At 36.5% G+C, this 22,877-nt stretch overlaps 2 protein-coding genes across 4 annotated transcripts; both read right to left on the bottom strand.

Annotated features, from left to right (window-relative positions):
- Positions 1-18: 18 nt before the first annotated feature.
- On the bottom strand, positions 19-4,765 carry LOC306882933 (platelet-derived growth factor receptor-like protein). 2 transcript variants are annotated; one of them, XM_079437942.1, is made up of 6 exons: positions 4,555-4,765; positions 3,609-3,888; positions 2,713-2,864; positions 2,337-2,636; positions 2,095-2,231; positions 19-1,245 (listed from the first exon to the last, which is right to left on the bottom strand). In XM_079437942.1, the coding sequence occupies exons 1-6, from the start codon at positions 4,607-4,609 to the stop codon at positions 1,054-1,056; spliced, it is 1,116 nt and encodes a 371-aa protein (XP_079294068.1). In that variant the 5' UTR covers positions 4,610-4,765; the 3' UTR covers positions 19-1,053. The 2 variants fall into 2 exon arrangements, with proteins under 2 accessions (XP_079294068.1, XP_079294069.1); XM_079437943.1 differs by having other exon boundaries at positions 3,609-3,874; positions 4,555-4,714.
- A 1,929-nt stretch (positions 4,766-6,694) lies between these two features.
- Positions 6,695-17,607, bottom strand: LOC306882927 (cationic amino acid transporter 2-like). Of its 2 annotated transcripts, none has more exons than XM_079437932.1 (12): positions 17,346-17,607; positions 15,326-15,713; positions 15,082-15,237; positions 14,380-14,545; positions 14,157-14,293; positions 13,841-14,063; positions 12,630-12,769; positions 10,449-10,551; positions 9,913-10,112; positions 9,654-9,820; positions 9,013-9,121; positions 6,695-8,246 (listed from the first exon to the last, which is right to left on the bottom strand). In XM_079437932.1, the coding sequence occupies exons 2-12, from the start codon at positions 15,693-15,695 to the stop codon at positions 8,098-8,100; spliced, it is 1,920 nt and encodes a 639-aa protein (XP_079294058.1). In that variant the 5' UTR covers positions 15,696-15,713; positions 17,346-17,607; the 3' UTR covers positions 6,695-8,097. The 2 variants fall into 2 exon arrangements, with proteins under 2 accessions (XP_079294058.1, XP_079294059.1); XM_079437933.1 differs by lacking the exon at positions 12,630-12,769 and adding an exon at positions 12,111-12,247 and having other exon boundaries at positions 17,346-17,478.
- Between the last annotated feature and the right edge of the window lie 5,270 nt (positions 17,608-22,877).

Here is a 22,877-nt window from a genome sequence, read left to right as displayed (position 1 = left end):
AAGTAGTTTTTTTTTCTTTGTTGGTATGTATTGCTAGGCTGTTGGTGTGAAACTGAAACTCATGGAAATATGCAATTAATAAATAATTAAATTAATCTCTTTGTAATCGTCACCCCGTGTTTATAACATGTAATTGAATTGATAGTCCACCTAAAAATAAAATTAGTCGTTAACAATTGTCTCACTCTCATGTCATTCCAAATCTGTATGGAATTCTGTAGAACACAAAGAACGTTGGTCACTGTTTCAGTTCCTATCGACCTCCTATTGTATGTTTTTGGTCGTATAATGGAACCGAAACTATCTGGTTACCAATATTCTTCCAAATATTTTGTTTCACAAAACTAAAAAAATTAAGTCATAGCAGTTTGGAACAACATGAAGATGAGTAAATGAGGACTAAATTCCCATTTTTGGGAGCACTGTCTCTTTAAGTCTCCAAGCAGTGAAAGTGTGCAGGAACCTGTTGTATCTGTTGGTTTTCTTATTTCTTTTCATCATGTTCAGGCTGGAAGTCTATGGCAGCATTTAATTGCATCAATTGGCTTATAATTTGACTCTGTATTCAGTTTTTTTGTGTGTAGTGAATTCTACTGTAACTTATTCTTAAATTGCTAATAATTCAATAACAGAAATCTCTGTGAGAGGAAGAGAAACATTCTTTGAATGTGTCGCACTGAACCAAAATAAGCGCTGGGCTCCTGCTGCACATTCCACATACGGAGTCCATTAGAGCGGAGCACAAAGCCTTCACGCTCCTCAGACATATTTCATGCGTATAGAACTTAACACCTACCATTTTGAGTATTATAGGTTAGCATTATTTAAAAAACACTTTCACCGGCAATTGTGCATAAACTGTATTAAATATACTGTTGATTTACCTTTGAACTTGAAGCTTGCATTAACGTGCTTCATCATTGAGTCTAAATTTAAAAGAAGCACTTTATTTCCAAGTCATATATAGAATGCAGGTTTTTCATAATGATTTCATTAAGCAGCAAGAAGCCTGAAATTTGAGTCCAGCTCAGAAATATAATATTTATGTTCTTCTTATTCATGTGACTTTACCGTTGTGGCCACCAATGTCTCTCCATGCTTATTTTTGGTGATGCAGATGTACTTTCCATAGTCAATCGTTTCAACATCATCCACAATTATGACGCTCTGAGAGATGCGTGTTGTGTGTCCCACGCCGTGGTTTATCAGTCGCCAGGAGTCATGAATACTCGCCGGCCTCTGACCCTGAGAAACACACACATCACATTAACACCTATTTATCTGAATCTACACTACCTGCCAAACACTTGGAATAATTGACATTGCTTTTTGAAAGAACTCTCTTATGCTAAGTCTGCATTTATTTGATCAAAAATGCAGCAAAAATCTTAATTGTCTATTTGAATATTTTAATTTATTTTTGTGAAGGCAATTTTCAGCATCACAAGATCCCTCAAAAATCATTCTAATATGCTGATTTACTGCTCAAGAAATAATATTCTTATTACAAATGTTAAAAATAATGGTTAATATTTTTGTGGAACCACTACCATTCAAATATTAAGCTCAATAAAATACATATTTTCAGCAAGAACTATTAAATTGATCAAAAGTTACAGTAAAGACAATGTTACAAAAGATATATTTCAAATACTGTTCTTTCTAACTTTCTGTTCTTCAAAGAATCCTGAATACATTTCCACAAATATATATATTAAGCAGCAAAAACTCTTTAACACTGAAAATATACTTCATACCAATAATAATTGAATAATTGAGAACCAAATCAGCAGATTATAAAGATCTTTAGCATTGTAAAATTTCACAATATTACGGTTGTTAAATGTATTTTTGATCAAATAAATGCAGCCTTGGTGAGCATAAGAAACGTCTTTTAAAAACAATTTATTACTCCAAAATATTTGATCAATAGTGTATATCTTTGTAATTGTAAGAGCAAACTGTAGCATCCACAAAATGACAATGCTGTGATTAATATGTTATCAAATATGATAGTTTCAATCAACCTCAGAAGCGCAAATCTTGTAACCAAATCACCTTTTCTTAAGGAAAAAATAACAACATGGCACTCACCTGGCCAGGATACCTCCAGCTGAAGCTGATATTCATCTCAGGTTCACCCAGAACTGTGCAAGTAACGTTAAAGATGTCTCCACCACTCACTATGTTTGAAGAAGCCTTAATAGTCGAAAAGGGGGGACCACTAGGCACTACGAGGGGAAAAATGCCAAAACAAACATGCATCTTTGCCAAAAACACTCTGTAAAATGTGTGCGCTAACTGTTATTAGCAGCACTATTATGTTCTCCTCTTACCTTCCACATACAGCAGCTGGTATTTAGTGGATATTTGTGGAGTGGTTTTCGTGGTGCTGTTGGCCTTGCAGTAATAAGCGCCCTTGTGTTCTGGACTGGGGTTTTGGATGATGAAGCCTTTCATGGGATTGTAAGAGATCTGGGTCCCATCCACAGCGATTTCCTCTGCAGGAACTTCCCTGTGCAGCGAGACTTTGATTTTGGGGTTTGTCACCCGGCACGGGACGGTGGCAGGCTTGTCAGGGCGCAGGTAGATGATCTCGAAATGGATGGCAGAGGGGACAAACAGCTCATCTTTGTCTAGAAACAAAGAGAATTGTAACAATGTCTTTGGAGTTTCAAGATCACGTCGATGATATGTGAGCAGATGCTGTACCTGTAAAGTATATGTAGGTAGCAGAGATGCTTTCTGCATCTTTTGTACATTCTTCTCCATCACAGAGCACCACCCAACAGCTGTACTCCCCCACATCAGCAGCAGAGGGGGATGTCAGAATCAGCTGACTGTACCGCTCATGCTGCTTGATGCTGGAACAACACATTCAATCAAGTCTAGAGCTGGGCTATGCTTACTAATACTGTATCATACTACTTGTATGTTTTCTGCAGTATATAATATATATGTTGTGTATATAATATATATCTAGTGTGTCATTCTAGAGTCATTCTACAAACTTAGGTTACGCTTTATGTGCACTGATGATAATTTTTTTTTTTTCTGACAGTTTTCTTCACTGTTATCAATTTTATTTTGCTCGTGTTCACAAAAATTTATCTACAATAACCTATTGTGAATTTTCTGAATGGATGAAATTATTAACCTACAAGATTTGCTAAAAAACAACTAGCACAAACACAGAATAATGGCCTTCCTGAAATAATTACAGTTGACCACAGAATTAAATACTCAATATTATCCATTTGATTCCTTATCAGACTGCAATTTTCTAATCTTTTTTTATTCATGTATTTATTTATATTAAAATAGAAATCTGGGTAACACTTTATTTTAAGGTGTCCTTGTTACATGTATTCACTATTAATAACAAAAAATATGCAAGTAACCCTAGGCCAATCCCTTATCCTAACCCTAGCCATATAGTTAGTACATGTAGTTAATTAATATTACTCACATTTATTCACATGCAGTGTAATTATGTACTATGTAATCATGTAACTCTGAAACACTGAAAATACTCCAGGAGCTATTAATGTGCCAGATTTAATCAAACTACATGATTCTAACATAGATAAAGAGAGAAAGAAGAATACCTGAGGCGGTTGTCATTGAAGGTGTCCAGATAAGAGGGATATGCCCAGCCAATATTAGTCCCTTTGCATCTCAGTTCCATTGTTTTCCCAGGACTTAAGGAAAGGCTCTCACCCAGTCTGAGAAAACGGCCTTTATCAAGGACCTGGGTGAGAATAGACTGGCCCTTGCTTCCAGCCTCCTTTTCTGTTACTTTGGGGTAGCGAACTTTCACCCTCTTTCTTCCTGGTCTAATGCGGTTCTCACCAGCCTCTTTCTTACGCTTGACCTGCTGACACACACCTGGGTACATCAAAACACAGTTTTCCTAGTCAACAGCATGTTGTTTCAGCATTTGGATGTGACTGGCAAATTTTGCACGGGGAACTTCTAAACAGCAATAAGATTCATTTATTCACTGCTAGTAGGCCATAAACATAATACGGCATATGCGTTTAATTTCTCTCTTTGTGACACTTGAGAGCTATGACCAAGCCAAAAAAAAAAAAGAGAGAGAAGCAAGCGTAAGAGGTTTCTGCCATCTGGAAATCTGCTCTATGTTCTTCAGCTACCAGCTGTACAAACAGCAATGCTGGAAGTATGCCTTTCTTGTTCTCTGTGCAAAAGCATACAAAACTGAACAATGCTGAGGTTCATTGAATCAAAAATTCCTGTTAAATTCATTTTGACAAAGATCATGAGGTCTAGAGGAAAACAGATTCCTTTTGATTTATGTTTGAATAAAAAAATAAAAAATAAAAAATCATAGGAAAACAAAAGTTGCCTTGTTAGGATGCAAACATATATGATTCTCTATATTTTGTCTCTGCTGTACAATTTAATCAAAAGTTTAAGAAAAACCTCTGCCCTGATTTGATCTCTCCTCCCCTGGAATTTCGTTTCCATTGGCACCACTGGCACAATGACTTTCTTCATGTTTTGAAGTAATGATAAGAAAGATCTGCTCACCATTTTGGACCTCCAGCCAGAGCAGTGCCAGTGTGAAGAAGAGCCAGAGCTTCATGATGGCTGAAGCGGAGGGTTCCAGAGGGCACACGGAGCCTGAGGAGCAGCACACGAGCTCTTCGTCCACTGTCCGTCCCGTTTACACACAGTCAGCTCCATCCTCTGTGGAAAAAAGAGGAATTTCCCCAACCCCTCTGCACACTCCCCCTTCAGTGTCAGTCTGTGAGCCCCGTCCTACGATCCTCTAATGCCCTCTGCTGGACTGCAGCTGTTTGCGGTATTGGCATTCGAACTTGTCTCAACCAATCAGAATCAAGGACCGGAACTATTTTTTTTATTTTTATTTTTTTTTTCTATCCGTTTTATAAAACAGAATCTTCACTACACAGTACACACACGAAAAAAAAAAAAAAACAGACATCCTGTAATAATTTTACAGACATTTCTGTTAAATCTAAAACACAACACAATGAAGTGCAAAATTCAAGTAAAACACCTGTAAAACAACATAGGGCCTAAATACAGAAATTTGCTTTATATGTTGTTGTGCCCCATTTTAACGGATTTGTTTTTTGTTTGTTTTTTTGTTGTTGTTTTTTCACCCAAGGTAAAAAAAAAAATAAAAAAAATAAGTAGGCCTACCAGTGGTGAACAACACAATTCAATATATTAAAAATAAAAATATAAACATATTTTGCTAAACCAATCTGCCTACTGCAGACCCAGAGCCACAGAGAGAGAGAGTTGCTAATACTATCAGCGCCATAGACATGCAGCAGAAGAGTGACCAACTTTTAAAAGGTTAGACATTTATACAAACAAATTGTATATGATCAGCACAGCTAATCAAATTGCCTTGTGCATTAAAACGGATCATTATAAGATTATTCCTCACTTAATTAGTAGATTTAAGGGATGTTTTTCATTCTCTACATGCAGTTGTGTTTTTAAGGCTTTTAAACGCATGCTGCCAATATTGCATGGTTGTACCAATGATTCCCTCAGCAGTCCGGACTACTCTCTGTAGTCTTCTGAGGTCAGATTTGGTAGCTGAGCTGAACCAGACAGTTATTGAAGTGCAGAGGATGGATTCAATGATGGCGGAGTAGAACTGTTTCAGTAAGTCCTGTGGCAGATTGAACTTCCTCAGCTGGCGAAGAAAGTACCTTTGATTTTTCAAAACGACAATAAAACTTGTTCAAGTCGTCTGCCAGTTGTTGATTCTCCTGGGGGACGGTGTCTTGTAACTGGTGATAACCTTCATACCTTTCCACACTGAAGGTATGAAGGTTTAATGTAAATAATGTAAATAAGCATTTAATGTTTATTTACATTAAAGGCAAAATAACTGAAATAATAAGAGCACAAGTATAGATCTGGAACTTCTTTAAGTCTAAATATGTAGTAATTGCAATGTCTTCTGGTCCATATCCTTTCCTTAGGAAGGTGTGCTAGACACTGATTAATATAACATACAAATATTATACATATTTATATATTTTGCTATTGTATTGGGGAGTGAAACATTCATAAAATTGTCTATGCTTATCTGATTATATAATGGTAAATATTACAGTATCATAGCACAACAACAGTGATCAGCAATAATGATAAGCCTAATACTCTCAATAAAAATAATAAGGTCATATACATCATAACACAGTTTTGGAGGCAAGAAGTAGATTGTCCTTCACCTGAAATTGATTTTCATCATGAAATGTATGATGTTCCTGTAGTTGCAACTCTTGCGTCATCAGAACAGGGTGTCCAACGCATCACCGTTTCCGTTTAATAAACGTTTTGCACCGTTTTTTCGCGCTGCGCACCGATCAGAAAAGACACCAAGGTAGGCACGAGAGGATTCGAAAGCATCAGGAGCCGTCTGCTCTGCTCTCTATAGCTCTCATGAACGATCTAACTGCACAGTGCAAACAGACAAAATCTGGATATTTTAGGCAATATAGAAATCCTGGCAAGGACGCGTCCTGTAAAAATGGCCCGTATGGTCACCCTATCTATGAGATGAGATGAAAAACTAATGAACAGCTCAACAGACCTACAAAACCAAGAAAAAATATACATTAAAATTTAAATAAAATTATTTCATGCCCATTTATTTAAAATAATGTGGGGAAACGTTGTTGAAAAGGGAGAAATATTTTATTGTTTTGTATGAAACCACTTTGCAATGTTTTGACAATGGCACACATTACTTACATCATTAAAAAAACTATTATAATGATAAGATACAATGATACAAAGGCTTTAAATGGAAGTTGAGGTGCATTACTTTATGAGACATTAACACAATTGTTATTAATGGTTGTTCCACAATCTTAGCCTCTCAATGACTCGTTTACACTAAAAATCTTAAGGCGACTTGAGCACTGGATAGCAAAAAAAAAAAACACTTCCAGATGCTCAGATTGTCCATTTTTTAGACCACTGCTTGCATCACTTTGTTAGCTGGATTAAACATATTGTCATGTATTGAATGACCGCAGTGAACTATGCAGTGTAGATTGTTGATTATTCATCATAATGTTTCTGAAAATGTCGGATTAGTTCATTGTAGAGTAAAAAAAATCGAGAAAGTAAATAAAGTGAAGGTAATTTTATGACAAAACATACATCTGTACTTGCTCCATCAGACCTTCTGGTTGTTAAACAACAGATGAATACTGTACATTGTAAGATATCCCTGTCAAACATTCAGCGATAATTACAAATGTAACGTAGATTAAGATAAAGTAGTGTTTATCAGAATACAAGAAAGCATGAAATAGTGTTATCTAAACAGCTTAACATCTCAGGCACATACAGTAAGTTAAAAGAATTAACTCTAAATCTTAGAATTAAACACTTTAACAAGACCGCATGCAGACATGCAGTGAACCTGGACATTCACCATTATCATGGCTTTACCTATATTATTTAATAATGCCACTTTACCACATGCGTCTTTAGAACTAAGTATATTATTCTATAAAATGTTTTTTGTTTTTTTTTGTTTTTTTTAACAAACTAACAGTGGAAGTAATTTTAAAGATACTGTCTGTGGAAATCTTAATACTTTCATGCCCTTTCTCTTCAAAGCACATTTAAAAGCAAATTGCTTATACACAGAGGTATGTCTTACAGGGGTGAACGCTATTGTAATTCAATGCTATTGTATTTATATTTAATGAAAATTAATCAAATGTAAAAATTTTAAAAAGAAAGAGATTTGGTCACTATTGAACCCTGTTCAGTTATTTTGCTACTATTCATAATTATGTTTTATATCCAAACAAAATATCAGTTTATATTGGGTACAGAATCAATTCCGTAATCAATGCATTGAACTTTCATTGCCAGATCGCACGCCCCTAACGTCCTACTATCACATCACAGGTGAGAGCATCAGCACTGAGAGGTGTTACAGTGATTGTTCATGATGGCAGGTTCTGTAAAGACAGAGCTGAACACACAGATTTCCGGTATATCAGCTGGTTGGTGAATGCTGTTAATAACAGCTAGTTACTATTATAGTTTATCTGCTGTTCTTTAACATGGGCTAGTCTTTTCTATGTGTGTCACATACTCCACAGTGCCTTCATTTTCTGTCAGTGTCTTTTTCTCCGTCGCAACACCACAGTTATGCCTCTTACGTTCATCACTATGCCACATTCCATATCCAAAATAGATGAGGAAACCTGTGGATTGATATCAAAGTTAAGATTTCTTTCAAATTTGCCTTCATAAACAGAATATGTTGCATTTGGATTCATTAGGATGCTTAAAGGCAGTTTGTCCCCCCCCAAAAAAAGTCAAGTTTACCCAAAAATATATTATTAAAGGGCCAGTTAAAAAAAATAATAATAATAAAAAAAAAAATAATAATAATAATAATAATATAATATATATATATATATATATATATATTAATAAAATAAAATAATATAAATAATATATATAATATAAATAATAATAAAAATTAATAAAATAATAATAAAGTTATAAAGGCATCATAAATCTAATCCCAGTCTTAAGGATATAATTGCTTTATATGATGAACAAATTTAATTTAGGCTAATTATTTTTAGCAAACAGGGGTACATGTCACATGTGTGAGGCACATCCTAGAACAAACCTCATTGGTTAAATACTTGAAGAAGAACAAAACAAGCTTTTGGGTATAGATCAAAATGAGGCTAAGTAAACAATGACAGAATTTTCATCACTGGATAAACTATCCTTTCTAATTTTCCACCAGCATAAACCTTGTGAAAACCAGCCTGGACCACCATGCAAGTTCATGCACATCTAAGCTGATCTTTTCTGCAGGGTTTTCTTACGTTTATTTCCAATTACGCCTGTTTTTCAAGCAAACAGCCTTGAAACAGCTATGAGACCTTTAGATTTGTTTGAATGTGGTTTAGGATTCGATCCGGTGTGTGTTTACTCAAAGTTAGCACGTACCTATAGCCATCCAGATGGAGAAACGGATCCACGTGTCTCCGCTGAGCTGAACCATGAGATACACGTTGACAAATATACTCAAGATGGGTAGAAAGGGCAACAGAGGAACCTGAAGCAAAAAATACACACTGCTTCAAACATGTGCTTGACTGCACTCTGCTTAGCACTCGCTAATGAAATGACCCAGACTAAAACAGAAAAAAAAACAATGAATGGAGACTCTCTCGGGTCATATCACATTGTTTTTCATGTTAGATAGCAAGGATAGCACACAATACGGCCCTCTGAAGAACACAGAGTGCTTGGCAAACACATATTTTATACAGCCTATTACCCTAAAACCCAGTGCTCTTCTGGGCAGAATACACATCAAGATAAACAGAGCAGCAACGGTTCAACATGGTGCACATTTATTAAAAGGAAAGTACACCCCAAAATGAAAGTTCTGTCATTATTTACTCGCCTTCACATCGTTTCATTTTAGATTTTAGGCAGATTGTTGCTGCTCTTTTAACTGCAATAAAAGGGAAAGGATTACAACAGCAGTCCTCACAACCGGTGTACTACACTGTAAAAAAATAAAATAAATACTGTATAAGAGACTGCTTGTGACCCTAAACTTTAATTTTAAATCTACATACCATAAATGAAACTTTCTTCCTCGTCTGAGGTTGTCTGCAAACCAGAAGTATGCACATGATGAAGATGAACAAAGATGCACCTAAGACCCCCAGGGCCCAAGGCTCCATAGCAATAATGGCCTGTCCGTAGTATGTGTTGAGTGCGCTAATGACACACACAACAAACACTGCAGAGAAAAACAAACACAGATCAGAAATCTACCTAATTGCCATCAGCTATTTTAAAGTCAAATCAGTCTCTAACTGCTGCTGTACTAACCCATGATCACAACAGACATGTTGACGGCAGTGGAGGTCTGTTCGGTGGGCAGCAGAGGAGGGTTGAGCAGAGAGCGCAGGGTTATGCTTCCATCCTTCAGCATGTTCAGATGAGACTCAGACTCTGTCAGGTCAGACTCACCAACCACCTCCTTTCCTTCATTGATCCTAGACCTCTCAAACGCAGCATCCGGCTGATACCTGACACATGAATTTTATGTTTGAATAGCTACTTCATGTTACATTTTTTTGTTAAATATGATAAATGCATAATTTAAGCTCCACAAAGACTATCACAAGAAATCAAATCTGTTCAAAGTCATATAATTGAAATATGCATTTATAAACCACAGTTGGACTATGACACATGATCACTAGATGGCAGTGTATAATTCTCAATGCATAATTCTCGCTGTAGGGGTTGTACCAACAGGTTTGCATCATAAACAGAAGTATACTTGTATTAACAGCTGTATTGCTTACACCTTACAATGCTGTCACCTTGAAGTTTTTTGAGTGCACTGAATATACACTAACCTGAGGATTAGAACACAAGCAGCCACCAAAGAGTATGCCAGCAAGGTTCCAATAGACATCATGTCCACCAGCGCTTTCAAGTCAAACAGGAAAGCCATGATAGCTGTTGGTAGTACACAAAATCTGATCAAATGAAGTTCAAAAATAATGCATTAAATACATTAACAAACACAAATTATTATAATCACAAACTATAAGAACCTCTATGAATTAAATAGTTTACATACAGTGGCCCCAAACATTTAGACACTTAAGTCACACTTAAAATGCATTCATTTAATGGCATAACAAATTAAATACCTCGCTTTTCTCATAATTAATGTAAATTTTCGCAGCAACCTTGCTAGGTGGACAACCTAGGTGTGTGTGTGTGTGTGTGTGTGTGTGTTATATTCTATAAGTGTGTTATAGTCAAATAAATTCTAATTTGTTTGATATTATATTGATATATTAAGTGTGGCTTGATTGTCAAAAATATATCAAGGCCATTATACACCAACAGAGCATGCACAGTTTATTATTTAATTTGTGTTCCTTTAATTAAGTAAATCTTTCAAATTTGAAGAGCATGATTGGAAAACTATGAAATTTCCAAAATAATCCAAGTGTAAATGAAAACTACAGTATATATACTGTGGGACTAATAAATAAATCACAGTCTATGTCAATAATCAATACAGATTTCTTCATTAGTGGATGTCTGACTGACTCAGAATGCAATAGCATTGGTATCTTCTAATGAAATCCACACCAGATGTGCCCCATGACATCATATACAGCTGTTTAGACTTCCCTCACAGTAAGAAGGCCGTGTACACTAACAAACATACAGTGCTCCAGTATAGACTTAACATGTGCGATGTACAGGGGGCTCTAAAAACCATTATCTGCCCTGCGTCCTCATCCCTTCAGCTTCCCCTCTGCTTTCTCATTCTTTAGAAGTCCACAGAATCCATAAGCATCCACTGAGTGACCCCTGCTAGCATCAAAGTGCTGTATTACCACACTAGGGAAGTTCTGAGAATCTCTCCCTGCAGCGGTCAGCAGTACATTACACATCTGCACCTGACACATGAGTTTTGTTTTGTTTTTTTAAAGCAGAATCTAATATGCTCACCAAAGCTGCATTTATTTGATCAAAAATATAGTAAACAGTATAGCAACATTTGCAGTATAGCAACATTTAAAATAACTGTTTTCTATTTTAATATATTTTAAAATGTCATTCATTCCTCTGATACAGTGCTGCATTTTCAGCATCATTACTCCAGTCTTCAGTGTCACATGATCCAAAAACATGATTTTAAACTAATAATATTTTCTAATATTACTGTTTTTACTATATTTTTTATCAAATAAATGCAGCCTAAATCATAAGAGGTTTCTCTCAATAATATAAAAAAAATTGAATGATTCCAAAGTTTTAGTGGGTGACTGATTTCCTTCACCACCAAGCACTCTACATATCTCTTTTGCATGCAATAGCTTCCACAGAGATTTCTATCACATATTGTAAAATCCCAGCGATTTTAGCACCACCACCACAGTGACAGCATGCATCCATTAACAGGGTACTGTAATTAAACAGGCACACTGCACCTCCACCAGACTGACACAAAGAGGACAGTAGGCCATGCAAGGCCTACCTCGGTCTTAGCTTACCCGCGGTAGTGCCCGCTGCCATAGTGGCAGCCACTGGCGACTGACGCTTACTCACTTTGGAAAGAAATCTGAATAGCACGCCATCTCGTGCCATGGCAAACAGAATGCGGGGAAGAGGGAACATAGAACCCAACAGGCTAAAGACAAAAAAGGAGTCATGGTTCAGACACCTGCAACTCTGGAAGGAAAAGAACAAATTAACCAATACCAGCAAGTGTGAAGGAGCAAAAAGTGCAGCCAATTGTGTTCTTTCAGTCATTTGTAATTACTTTTTTAAATAAATGAGCATACATAGACAAATTTATATTCACTAAACTGCCATGACTTTTTAGGATTTTAATAATTTCCTTTATTCATCCAGGCTTGGAAGGTACCATTTTTAAAAGTCCTGATATTTCAAGTTTAAATTGATGCATGTTTCTAGAATAATTCTTCATATTGTACATTTCCGCTCTTTTTCACATTTGCTTGGTGGATCACATTGGCGGTTTGCATAGCAATCGTCCCTCCATCTCTCACCTGCAACTACACCTGAAGACATTGTAGCAATAAGAGGTGTCTTCGTCTTTGGATTGATTTGGGCTAACACTTTGAAAAGCACCCCATCCTGTGCCATAGCATAGATTACACGCGGCATTGGGAAAATGGAGCCCAGCAGACTGCATGTGAGGCAAAGACATCAGCAGAAGCAAGGGGTCAATTAATTGCATGCTGCAGACCTGATCCCAAACACTTCTGCTGCTGGGTACTGCTACAAGCCTCCACAAACAATTATTTTGATTTTAAAGTCAACATGAAATCAAAATGGGGAAAAAAGGCATACTTTTGACTGACTTTCAACTTATTTTTAACACCACTCCAATCAAAGGATATACAGAAAACATTTTTCACAACATCAATTCCCAATGGACAGAATTAAGTTTGCTTAGAATATTCTGTTGGACGTTAAAAAACTCATTACAGAAGTAATATGGGTTGCCAAATGGCTGTTTCATGTTGACTTTAGGAAATTTAAAATTTGACAGCACATCTTTATACAGCACTTAGCAAATGAGGCAAATGGGACCAGACGTACAGTTAAATCATCTTCATTTTTTCCTGGGAGTATTTAATAGTATTCTGTAAAATGTTTTAGTATTATAAATGATTGGTCTTAGGCATGAAACTTTTATAGCAAAATGATAACAATTTACCAAGCACACACCTGGATGTCATTGACATTGAGAATTAAGATTAATATTCAAGCAAATCCAATAATCATACAATAAACATACTATTAAAATTAGTGGGTTGTAATCCATGCTGCTTTGCTAATTGCCAAATAATAGTCCTTACTGATTTATGTCACCAGGAAAAAACAAAACCACATTCCACGTGAACATTTTGTTCTGAAAGAGAGCAATAAACCTTAATCATATTAAAGCTTATAATAATAATCTGATTAATTAGATGCTATGTAGAATTATTTATATGGCGCTCTTTCAAACAAATCACCATCAAAAAGTCATTAGAGATGCAAAGCATAGGAATCAATCCACCACAGACCCAACTAAGAACTTCATACAAATAATTAGGAAAGAAATGTTTAACTGAATAAATGACTAAATGAATAAAAGCATTTTTATGTAACTATTCACAGTGTTTAATATCAGCATGCTGCCTCAATATACAATCTTGTAAGAAGCCTTGGCCAGCAGAACAGTATTATGGGAGCAAAGAAAGATGTTTACCTGGTTGATAAAGCACAGAGCGATCCTGCCGCTACAACATATTTTGCAGGCCCCCAGCCCACATATTCAAAAGCCAAAGGCAGGGAACTCCTCTCATCCAGCAGGTAGTAGGGCATCATGAGGGTGAGGGCCGCTGACACACCAAAGTAGGCGAGAAAGCATACCAGCAGGGAAACAACTATCCCAATGGGAATGGCCCTCTGGGGATTCTTCACCTCCTCACCTGGTCACAATAACAAATATCAGATGTCTTTGAGCACAAGATCAGACTGAAGAACCAAAACTGTTGTATAAAACAGAATAATTGATTGAATACCTGTGGTTGCAATGCAGTCAAATCCCACAAAGGCATAAAAGCAGGTGGCGGCACCTGCCAGTGTCCCGCTAAAGCCATAAGGCAAAAATCCCCCTGCCCCGTAATCACTAGTGACATTAGCAGTGTGTGAGAGATTCCTGAAAGCAGATTACGATCATTAAAATTTCACACATTAGGCTTAATTTATTAACATTTAAAAAGTAACTAAAAAGTTACTCTTCACCTTTTGACAATGGTAACGTTTACGAGAGATTCCTCTGATATTTTCCAATTGAGCGAGTCTCCTTTGACGAATCCAGAGATGATAACAAACAACAGCACAAGCACGTTTACAGCTGTGAAGATTTTGTTGACCCAAGCTGATTCTTTCACCCCAAAGGAGAGAAGACCTGGTGGAAAATTACAGTGACAGACATTTCAATTCAGTTTAGGAAATAATTCATGTAATAATTTAGTTGCAAATATGCATTCAGGAGATTTTAGATTTTTCTAATTGTGCTAAACTTAAATGATAAAAGACATTTAAGCAAAAGCATTTATCTAAAGCAACTTACAAATGAGGAATACAACAAGCAGTCTTAAAGCGGCAGTAACACAAGTACTACACTCTCAGAAAAAAGGTACAAAAGCTGTCACCGGGGCGGTACCCTTTCAACAGCTACTCATATGTACTATATGGGTATTAATGTCTACATTTAAAGTACAAATAGGTACATTTAAGTTACTAAAATGCACCCTTTATGGGTAAATAAGGTAAAAGGGTGTACCTTTTGAAAGGGTACCGTCCCATTGACAGCTTTTGTACCTTTTTTCTGAGAGTGTGGCAATAAATAGTTTCCAACATTGTTCAGAATAGTACAAGCCAGAACAAGGAGTGATTTAAAGTTGTTTTTTTAAAGATGAATGAAGTAAATGATTTTTTTACCTGACAGTAGTAAGATCAGGCAGACAGCAAAGAAATCAGGGTACTCTGCCAGGCCGGGCAAACTCATTTTGAAGTAGATTTTGCAGAACTTTTCAATGTGGCCCCCTATAAGCTCATCAAACGTCCCACTCCAGGCACGCGCCACACTAGACGTCCCTATTTCAACAAAATATCAGTTTAAGTTGGAAAATTATCTGTTTATTCTCTATTTAACTGATTTAGCATATTCCTAAATCATAATTACCTATGACGTATGACAGAATGAGGTTCCATCCCGTGATGAAGGCCCAGAGCTCCCCCACGGTCACATAGCTGTACAGATAGGCCGAGCCCGTCTTGGGTACCCGTGCACCAAACTCGGCATAACACAGGCCGGCCATCACAGATGCCAGAGCTGCGATGAGGAAGGACACCACAATGCTGGGGCCAGAACTGCCTTTGGCCACCTCCCCAGCAAGCACATAGACACCGGCCCCAAGTGTACTTCCCACCCCGAGGGCAATCAGATCAACAGTGGAGAGGCAGCGGCACAGCTTGGACTCTTCCAGACAGTCCTGGTCCACATTCTTCCTCCTCACAAGGGAGCGACCAAATGTGAGGCAATGTTCCAGCATTCTTCCTGTTAGCACAAACTGTCAAGATGGTTTTTTGTCAAATAAATAAATCAAGTATACAAACTTTTTTATTTTCAAGTGAAAGGATACAATTTATTCTCTGTTATTTTTCTGTTTCACTTTCTCAGGGCCTAATCTGTGTGGTGAACATTTTTGTAGTTTTTGGCTATCATTGCGCACAATAAATGCACAATGTTATTAATTGGATTCTACAAGATCATTAGTATTGCGAACCAAAGTAGTGCTGAGGCATGTAAAAGAACACTGTATTATTCAATAACACTTTTGGCCTTTGTTCTCACATGCACATGTCTGCAATTTAAGCAGGTTTTAGCATTGCCCAATGTGCAATAATGCAAAAGCCTTAGGCATTATTGCATAATAGTGGGATAAAGTGCTTTCATTTTGACAGGCGTAGGTTTTTGGCTCATCGCTTATTGGTAGATTGTTAGACTTATATAAACTGAGGGCAATCCTCTTCCCTCCTCACTCCGTGAAAATTTGTTACATACCCTACAGAGGTAATTAAAATCCTTTTAGCTGTGCTGTCATCATTAAATATCATAGCACAATCTCTTTAAATATATCTAAATAATATAATCATATATATATATACACTACTATTCAAAGGTTTGGGTTCAATAAGACTTTTAACTTTTTTTCAGCAAGGACACATGAAGTTGAAAAGGTGCAAGTAAGAAATATATGAATATTTCGATTTCAAATAAATGCTATGCTACTCATCAAATAAAATAATATTAATATTATCACAAAATTAAATATAAATAATCACACAAATATAAAGCAAATTTATCATTTTAAGAACCATTATTCATAATTGAGCAGTAAATCAGCTTATGAATATAATTGATCCTTATTAATATAAGGATCATGTGACACTGAAGACTGGAGAATGATACTGAAAATTCTGTTTTTCCATCACAGGAATAAATTACATTAAAGTTCAATTATTTATAGGAAAAGGTATTTAAAAATGTATTAATATTTCAGTTTCACTATATTTTTGATCAAAATTCAGCCTTGGTGATCATAGGAAACCTCTTTCATAAAACAATATTTTGAACGGTAGAATACATATTTTTATACACACACCAACAAACAAACAGTAGGCTATACAGAACAGTTTTAGAGATTCATTTTGCATGTAAATGAAGTTGCAGACCAAAGTAGCAGTGGAGTTACTTTCTAAAGAACTTCCTTTACACATAAATCAAATGATTTGGCACATTGTGGTGTGTGTGTGTGACCAAATTGCTGAGCATTAGCATTACACTGCGTCTGTCTACAACCTGTGAAAGGTGTTCAGAAATCACACAGGCAGAGCAGATTGACATGTATGAGGCTGTAGCTGTGAGGGCTCATCATGCTTAACTTGACAAGCAACTCTGAAGCTCAGTTACAGCACAGCATATTTTATGAGTGAGTGGATATCGTTAATACTACAGTAAGGAGTACAGACAGGCTTTGCACATGCAATGGTCATAGATAAACATTTATACATTAGTCTGCTTTAAAACTACATGTTTTCAATGGATCTGCTAAAAGTATTTGAGTGTGTGTAAATGCATGTGATCAAATAGAAATGATCTACAATTTTGTATTTGCATAAACACAAAAACTAAAACTTACCACCTGATGAGTGACTGGCAGCTGTAGAATTGCCTTATGAACTTAATGTCTTACGCTTTCATGCAAACACACACATACACGCCCCCACACACGCGCGCGCCTCTCAGGGATCTCCACTGATTTCTTTAAAAAGCTCACGGGCTCAGAGAGATCCAAGTCAGTCCTTCCCAAGTTTGCCCCTTCCTTTCTCAAGCTCAAATGACATGTCAGCCCACAGCCGCACTAGTTTTACTGCCTACTTTACTCTGTTCTGGTTTGCCTTAACTTGCCCTGCCCCCCATGAAGAGGGCTGGTCTGGCCAAAGACATGGAGAGCTATGCGATTAACTTTGTGCCAATTAAATTAATGTAATTTTTCAAGAAACGTATGAAAATATGAATTGAAACGGAATAAAATGTCTTTGAAACAGAAAAAATAAATAATTGCATGCAAAAATGACTTCGTTTTTAATACACTGCATGTTTTTCCCCTCTTTCATTCGTTGATCTGTTACAAATACGCTTCCAGAGTTTTCATTTATGATTCTGAAGTTTTCGTTCGCCATTCTGGCACAAATCTCTTGTGGGGGCGGGGCTAGCAGCGGTGTGTTCTCATTGGCTACTGAGTTTTTGATTGACAAGTGAAGGCGTCAGTGTTGCGCCCCCAGTGTGGATGTGAGCGTCTCTTAGAGGCTTCCTAATTAATTTTAATGATATAAAATAATATATAAATATTTTTAGTATTTTTATCAGTATTGTTCTGCTGCTACACTACATTGTTGAGATGATTTCTTAGGAATAGCACAGTGAATGATATCATCATTATCATCAAACATTGTCGTTATCAGGATACTCAATTATTTATATACTTAATTATTTAAGTTGTCTTGATTTAGCCCAATCATTTCTGGACCTGGTTATCTACATACAGTTATAGCCTTCAATTAGATCATATTTGCTTCGTTTAGTTCATATTTCCCCCCCCCCAGCACATAGCATAATGTACAGTACTAAATGAACTGTATCTGACAGTGACCGATGCTATTTTACAAGTGCACTGTCAATCACTGCGCTGTCAACTTTGGCAATGTAAAGCCTTTTTAACCATGCTTTTTCTGTGTCCAGATTTGACTAATAATAATGCAAAAATGGTCACTTCAGATTAACATTGGGGGGGGGGGGGGGACAAACAAACTTTGACAAAATGTAGTCTTCCATAATGCCTAAATATGTATCCAAATGCAAAATCTAATACATACAGGTAATTATGACTGAAATCATATCGGAATATGTAATGAAATGAGCTTGATTGCCTGGCTGGAGTGAGACTTGACGTCTGAATATAACACACATATGATAATATATTTCAAATGTAACAGCTCAGCCTAATTAGACCCTACAATGCAAAAGAATCATGATCAATAAACAAATATCCTATGAGAACATTGGACATTATACAATATTTCCAGTATTATATACAGTACTTTAACATTAAACCTCCAAGATCTTCTGTTTCTCTCGCACTCCTAAAAGCTTAAAAGAAATTTAAATAATGCTGCCTGATTTATTCTGAACATGATTTTTTTTTTAACTCATGGCCGAGTAAGTCCCAGCTGCCAGTGCACTTATTGACCACTAATAAATGGTTAAGCAATTGACATTGACAAACATTGAGACAGACAGATATGTTTGCCCAGTGCAGTGCGGAAGAGTTGCTAAAAGCATGGACATGATTGGACAAAGAGGTCTGTCAAAGGTAAAGAGCTTTAATGGATGATTGTTTCCCTTATTTATAAGACCATGAGCACAGGGATACTGGGTCAATTTGCCTCTCCAGAACTACAGTATAGTGAATACAAATCTGAGAGACCGAGGCGATTGTCACTCAGGACTGAATTTTAGTAACAGGGTCAAAAGTCCAGTTACAGAAATGTTCTTAAACAAGAAGGTTTTTGTCAAATTTGTGGGCCTGTAACTAAATGTAAAGAGCAGAGCTTCTTAAGGAAACGAGAGGGTCTCAAAATAATTTTTTTTGCATTAGCTTACCCAAACATTAAAATTGTCTCACCTTCAGGCCATCCAAGATGTAGATGAGGTTGTTTCTTATTCGGAAGAGATTTGGAGACATTTTGCATTACATCGCTTGCCCATCAATGTATCCTCAGCAGTGAATGGGTGCCGTCAGAACGAAAGTCCAAACAGCTGATAAAAACATCACAATAATACACAAATAATGTAAGTAATACACAAGCTGTGTGATTTATTTAACATCTAACTGCTGTGAAAATATGAGTCCCACTATCCACAATATTGCGTTCATCAGTAAAAAAGTTGTCTTGTCTGAATCAGGAGAGAAGTATACAATATACGAAAACAGCCATTAGAAGCATTATTTAGGTTTAGGAACCTGTATTTTAGTGACACTTTAAAGTTAAAATGCCTTAATGATGGATTTGTTTCCTACAACAGCTTTTCTCCTCACAAGCCATCAATTAATGGACTGGAGTTGTTGATTATTGTGATGCTTTTATCAGCTGTTTGAACTCTCATTCTGATGGCACCCATTCACTGCAGATGATCAAGTGAGGTAATGCTACATTTCTCCAAATCTGTTCCAATAAATAAACAAACTCATCTGCATCTTGGATGACCTGCGGGTGAGTAAATTAAATTTTCGTATAAACGCCACAAGCCATCTTAAAAATAAAAACTGCTGGGCTCATGCGTGAGACGCTTAAAAAGCAGCACACTAGTCAAAGACGTCCACATAGCTTAAAAACTATAAAAAAATACAAAAAAAACAGTTCTGCAATACACAAGCTTAACAGTCAAATATGTATATCTACTTAGTCAAGACAAGGTGAACAGTGATAATAAAAAATGCTTTTAAAAATCTACCAAAATGTAAAAAGCTCTATATGATAATGGTTAATAAGATAATCAATTACACTTAAAGAGTGGTATATGGATGTTCTTGCTATTATTACTAAAAGCAAGTGGAAAAGAATTAACCTAACATGAAAATGTGTTTATTTACAATATTTAATTCCATCTTTTATGTTATTTACTCAGTCCACCTTCTATTTAGAAATGGTGAAAGTGTCTGAAACTGTGTGGTGCAATGAAACTAATTCTTCAATTGCTCTGCTCTAGCATGTGCTGGGCTGTTTTGTTTTTCTTCATCAGTTCATCGTTAGTTAAGGCTGTGTCCACTCTGTGCCATTTATTTATCTGAACAATACAGTGAAAGCAAATGCCACCCTGAATGGATGGGTAAGTGAGAGCCACCATTGCAAACATTCATACACTATCCAGGGAAACAGCAGAACAGACTGCTTTACAGAAATTTAGGGAATGTGGTATAACACATTTGCCAGTGCTGGCACAGTCATCAGGTAAAGACAGACCTGACATGAATCAAATGAAATTGCATTACAAACCTGATGCCATAATTTGCTAAAAGAACTTTTGAAACATCATAAGATGTGTATCATTAGAACAGAACCTGTAGGTCCACATTAACAGCCTTTATATTGCATAAAAACTACTGAATGGGCACTTGTGAACTTCTCTCACTGTTGGTCTAAAACCCAGAGGCCTTTTCAGGCATAAAATCAAGTCCAAAGAGCAGCTGCATTCATCTGCCAATGTAGTCCTACACAGTAGAGAAAACAAAAGATGACAAGATTCCTTGAGAAATTGGAAGAAACCGGTTGCACTGCAAATTTTTTTTAACTGCACATTCATTTCAGGTTATACAACCAATTTTTCCCAAAATGAGTGAGGGGGTTTTCTAAAATATGTTTTCCTCTGTCTCTCAGGACAGGTCGACCCCACTGATTTACTAGATTGTCTATGTCACGCACAAGACCACCGTTAAAATATTGGTTCTAATGTCAACACCGCTATACAGCAGTGCTGAAACTGTTTGTCATAGGGACACTCCACACCACTTAACAGAGCTGTCACCAGGAAATGTTCAAGTCAATTATTAGTGGGAAGACATGAGGACAGTCCAAACTAATGGCTGCAGATAAGAACATAAGGATGCAAATCAGAAAACTGCTGTGCAAAACGCATGCAGCTGTTACGAAGATGAACTGCCCTCTCTCCCTCTTTATCTATTAGAACAAATAACTTTTATGCAATGAGCGTCACTGTGCTTGCTTTTGTTTTGGTGATGCACCAACGGTGCAGTCCTTAGAGTTTAGTTACCTGTTAACCATCCTTCATTAAAGGACAAAAAGAACCATCTTTAAAATGTTCAGCCTGATTGAAGGAATGAGACCAATAATGATCCTGTGCTCCACTGAAGCTCACAGTGGTTACCAGAAGACTATAAGTCTAGACTTGAATGCTACTGTGCTGACTCTGCTAAAGTTAATATCTAGACAAGTCTCATATTTTAAACTGAACATCAGCATGGGAAAATGATCATGTATGACATCACTGCATTTCCTAAGGGGAATCTGGTAAAGGTAAGATGACAAAAACTTTATTTTTATGCTAAGAAAGCATTATCTGGTATCATAACTCACAGTAAATGCAATAGAAGGGGATTTGAATATTAACTTATGCAGTGAATAGTGACATACTGACCCAGGAACCTTTGTTAATGCCCATAATCTTATTTATATTGAATACCAATGAGAATGCTGAAATGATCACCTGTGTGTATTGCAAGATCTACTAAATGCTTGTTTTATTACAAAACAGCTCAATTTCCATAATCCTCTTCAGCACAGTGGTCCTGTGGGAAACTGCCCCAAGGTTTCTCTAACTTAGTGCATTTTCTATGCCAATCTCACAGCAAGGAATTCTTGAAACCAGGAGTCAGAATACATTTGTTGTTTTTTGCATGTCAACTAATGATATAATGAAAAAAGTGTGATGAATGCTGATGGACTAATCCTTAGTTACAGAAACTGGGCCATTACTGAGGTCACAGTCCTGCTTTATTAACCATTATGGCCCTGAGCAGAGCACTTAACCTCAGGTTGCTCCTGTGGATCCTTCCTTGCCATATACAATATGATTTAGTGTACTATAGCTTAATATGGATGATAATTACTGAGTAAATTGTAAGTACTGCTAAAATCTGGGACATGGGGGGTTCTCAAAGGCATGTTTAGAGAAGGGGGAATGACGCATATAGGTGAATGCATATATGTTTTCTGGCAAAATACATTATAATATATAGTAGGCCTACTCAAATTCTGCTAGCTTGAGCAAGTTTTAAGAAAGATGGTAGGCCATAAAATCCACTACTAACATTTTTTGTTGTCTGAAATATCTGTAATAATATATATGTAATAGTTTAAGCATATGAAAGAGGAAAAAGAGATCTCCTAAATGCAATGAAACATTGCCTTTAATCTATCAAAATGTTATCAAACAATATAAAAGTCCCTGTAAACAGGACTTAACTAAATCACAATGGTGATTTGAAGTGAAATTATCAATTGGTAAAATCAAAGTCCTTGATGCAATTTTCCCCTTAACATTAATGCTGTATGTACTGATAAAAACTGCAAAATCAACTGTCTAAAAAGGC

This window comes from Barbus barbus, assembly GCF_936440315.1.
Source record: "Barbus barbus genome assembly, chromosome: 17".
Lineage (NCBI taxonomy): Eukaryota > Metazoa > Chordata > Actinopteri > Cypriniformes > Cyprinidae > Barbus > Barbus barbus.
This window is presented reverse-complemented; position numbering and strand designations above follow the sequence as displayed.

Excerpts from the sequence above, each read along its gene's own strand:
- LOC306882927 (XM_079437932.1), bottom strand. The coding sequence starts at position 15,695 with ATGCTGGAACATTGCCTCACATTTGGTCGCTCCCTTGTGAGGAGGAAG. Across the intron at positions 15,238-15,325 it reads CATTCTGTCATACGTCATAG|GGACGTCTAGTGTGGCGCGT; the intron begins GTAATTATGATT and ends TTGTTGAAATAG. Across the intron at positions 10,552-12,629 it reads GTCTTCAGGTGTAGTTGCAG|CTATCATGGCTTTCCTGTTT; the intron begins GTGAGAGATGGA and ends TACTACCAACAG.
- LOC306882933 (XM_079437942.1), bottom strand. The coding sequence starts at position 4,609 with ATGAAGCTCTGGCTCTTCTTCACACTGGCACTGCTCTGGCTGGAGGTC. Across the intron at positions 3,889-4,554 it reads CTGGCTGGAGGTCCAAAATG|GTGTGTGTCAGCAGGTCAAG; the intron begins GTGAGCAGATCT and ends TGATGTACCCAG. Across the intron at positions 2,865-3,608 it reads TTCAATGACAACCGCCTCAG|CATCAAGCAGCATGAGCGGT; the intron begins GTATTCTTCTTT and ends GTGTTGTTCCAG.